Below are 2,181 nucleotides of genomic sequence, written 5' to 3' on the forward strand. Positions count from 1 at the left end.
ACAGATAGGACAGAGTGACTACCAGATTCATATGCAAAAGGATCAATCTTGAAACAAAACTATTACCAGGCACAAGGGTTGTATATATTCAATGAAACAGAGATGTGCCACAACATAACACAATCAGAGGAGTTTGGCAACAAATCTAACAGCTTAGTTAAGGAACTTCATCACCTAACACATAAAAATTGGCAGAAAATGGGGGAAATATAAATTAAGAACCACGAGGAATGGCAGAGCTTCGAAAGAAAAGTAATGCCATTCATTCATACCGCTATTCTAAATCGAGGCTTCCAATTAACTAACAGCATTCCAATACAGAATAATAAAATAGCAAAAGAGTCTAAACCATTACGATAAAAAATCTAATTTTATAAGAAAGCAGATAGAACAGCTAAACACCAAAAATAGAACCTTGTAAATTCGAAAGCATAAGAAAAAAAGAACCGCAACAAAAACCCAGCATCACAAAGTCTTTTCGAAAATGGATATTCGATTCAACGGTAAGATTTCTGGAACCTGGCACGAGCCCCACGACCACCGAACTTCTTGGGCTCGCAGCGTCGGGGATCAGCGACGAGTAAAGTCCTGTCGTACCTAACCAGAATGTCTTTGATTTCCTTCTTGCTCTGCTCGTCTACGTACTTCTGGTAGAAGGCGACCAAGGCCTTAGCGATACTCTGACGAATGGCATAAATCTGCGACGTGTGACCTCCACCCTTTACTCTGATACGCATATCGACACCAGAGAACCTGTGTCGTCCAAGAAGGAGGATAGGCTCATAAGCCTTGAAACGGAGGATCTCCGGCTCTACAAGTTCGATTGGGCAGCCATTGATCTTAATCAAACCTCTACCGCGCTTGCAATAGGTCACTGCCACCGCCGTCTTTTTCCGGCCGAAACACTGGACCGACTCAATCGGAGCAGCCATGCTTTCACCGAGTTCTGATGATGGTATCGCCTACAAACCCTAGAGCTCTGAGAGAGAGAGTTCTGAGTGTGGGGAAGAAAAATTGAAGCGTAAAATTTATATGGAAGATAGATTTAGGGTTTTTGGGAGGAGACATTATTGGGCCAAAAGCGAACCGTTTTTTGTAGTGGGCTTTGATTTTAAAATTGGGCTCAAACTCAGTCATGGGAAATTGTATTATAGGGCGCAGGTTTTAAAATAGGGCTTTCTAAGCCCCATATTACATAATTGAGAAATTGACAAAAATAACCTCCTCCCACTTTAACCTTTCAAAAAAGTGTACACTTTTTCAAAACCTTATTTTTGGGCCATATAATGATGAAAATAATGTAAGCAAGTAAAACTTTTTTAATCCTTCCCAACTTATTACCTGCAACCAACCACAATTACTAATAAATTAACTAAATTCTAGCCAAAACCCAAAACTTATCTTAAAAAAAAACTTGTACTTTATAAAGTTTTGATTCTTCGATACATTACGTAAGGAGGTATTAATATTTCTAGTGGATATTATTTTGCGAGGCATTCCAGAGATTTTTAGTAGTATGAGGTTTAAATAAGTTGTTGGATAATCAATAATGGTGGTTTCTTCTTAATTCAGTAACCTAATATTACGTCTTATTGTTAATTTTAAGTAAAGATAACTTTATATGTTTAATTACTATTCTACCCTTCCCCAATTTATTGCATGCAATTATCCACAATAAAAAATTAATTGAATTCTTTAATTACTTTTACCTACCTCAACCATCAATTAATTGTAACCCTTCTAACATCAATCTCATTTTATTATCCACAACAATAAGACGAAAAAGAAAAAAAAAATACAATTTTCAGTTAAAGAATGAAATTAGTTCTAAAAGATACTAATCGAAAAAAAATAGTAAAAAGATATTAAAAAAAGAAAAAAAAGGAAAGAAATTCAAATTTTTAGCGAAGAGACCCGGTCAGACTTTATACTGCAATTACCGGGGCCACCTCTAGTCATGTTGATCTGTGGCAAGGATTGGGCTACGTTGCATTGCTCAAGTCGAGTCTCCACTGGATCGAACTTGTTCGATGAGGGGGTGTTGGCCTCGAGTGAGTGTCTAACGGGTGAGTTGAGATGGGAGTTGCCTAGTTCCGAGGGTGGTAGAGTGGATCCGGTCATGCCCTAGCGAGTACAAACTGGGTAAAAGAAATTGGGACCTGTTGAGGCTCGGCTGGATGT

The 2,181-nt window shown here is 38.1% G+C and overlaps 1 protein-coding gene across 1 annotated transcript; it reads right to left on the bottom strand.

Annotated features, from left to right (window-relative positions):
- Positions 1-236: 236 nt before the first annotated feature.
- On the bottom strand, positions 237-1,019 carry LOC120077146 (40S ribosomal protein S16). Its single transcript, XM_039031047.1, has one exon. The coding sequence runs from the start codon at positions 930-932 to the stop codon at positions 498-500; it is 435 nt and encodes a 144-aa protein (XP_038886975.1). The 5' UTR covers positions 933-1,019; the 3' UTR covers positions 237-497.
- Between the last annotated feature and the right edge of the window lie 1,162 nt (positions 1,020-2,181).

The sequence above is a fragment of the Benincasa hispida genome, chromosome 5, assembly GCF_009727055.1.
Source record: "Benincasa hispida cultivar B227 chromosome 5, ASM972705v1, whole genome shotgun sequence".
In the NCBI taxonomy this organism is placed as follows: Eukaryota; Viridiplantae; Streptophyta; class Magnoliopsida; order Cucurbitales; family Cucurbitaceae; genus Benincasa; species Benincasa hispida.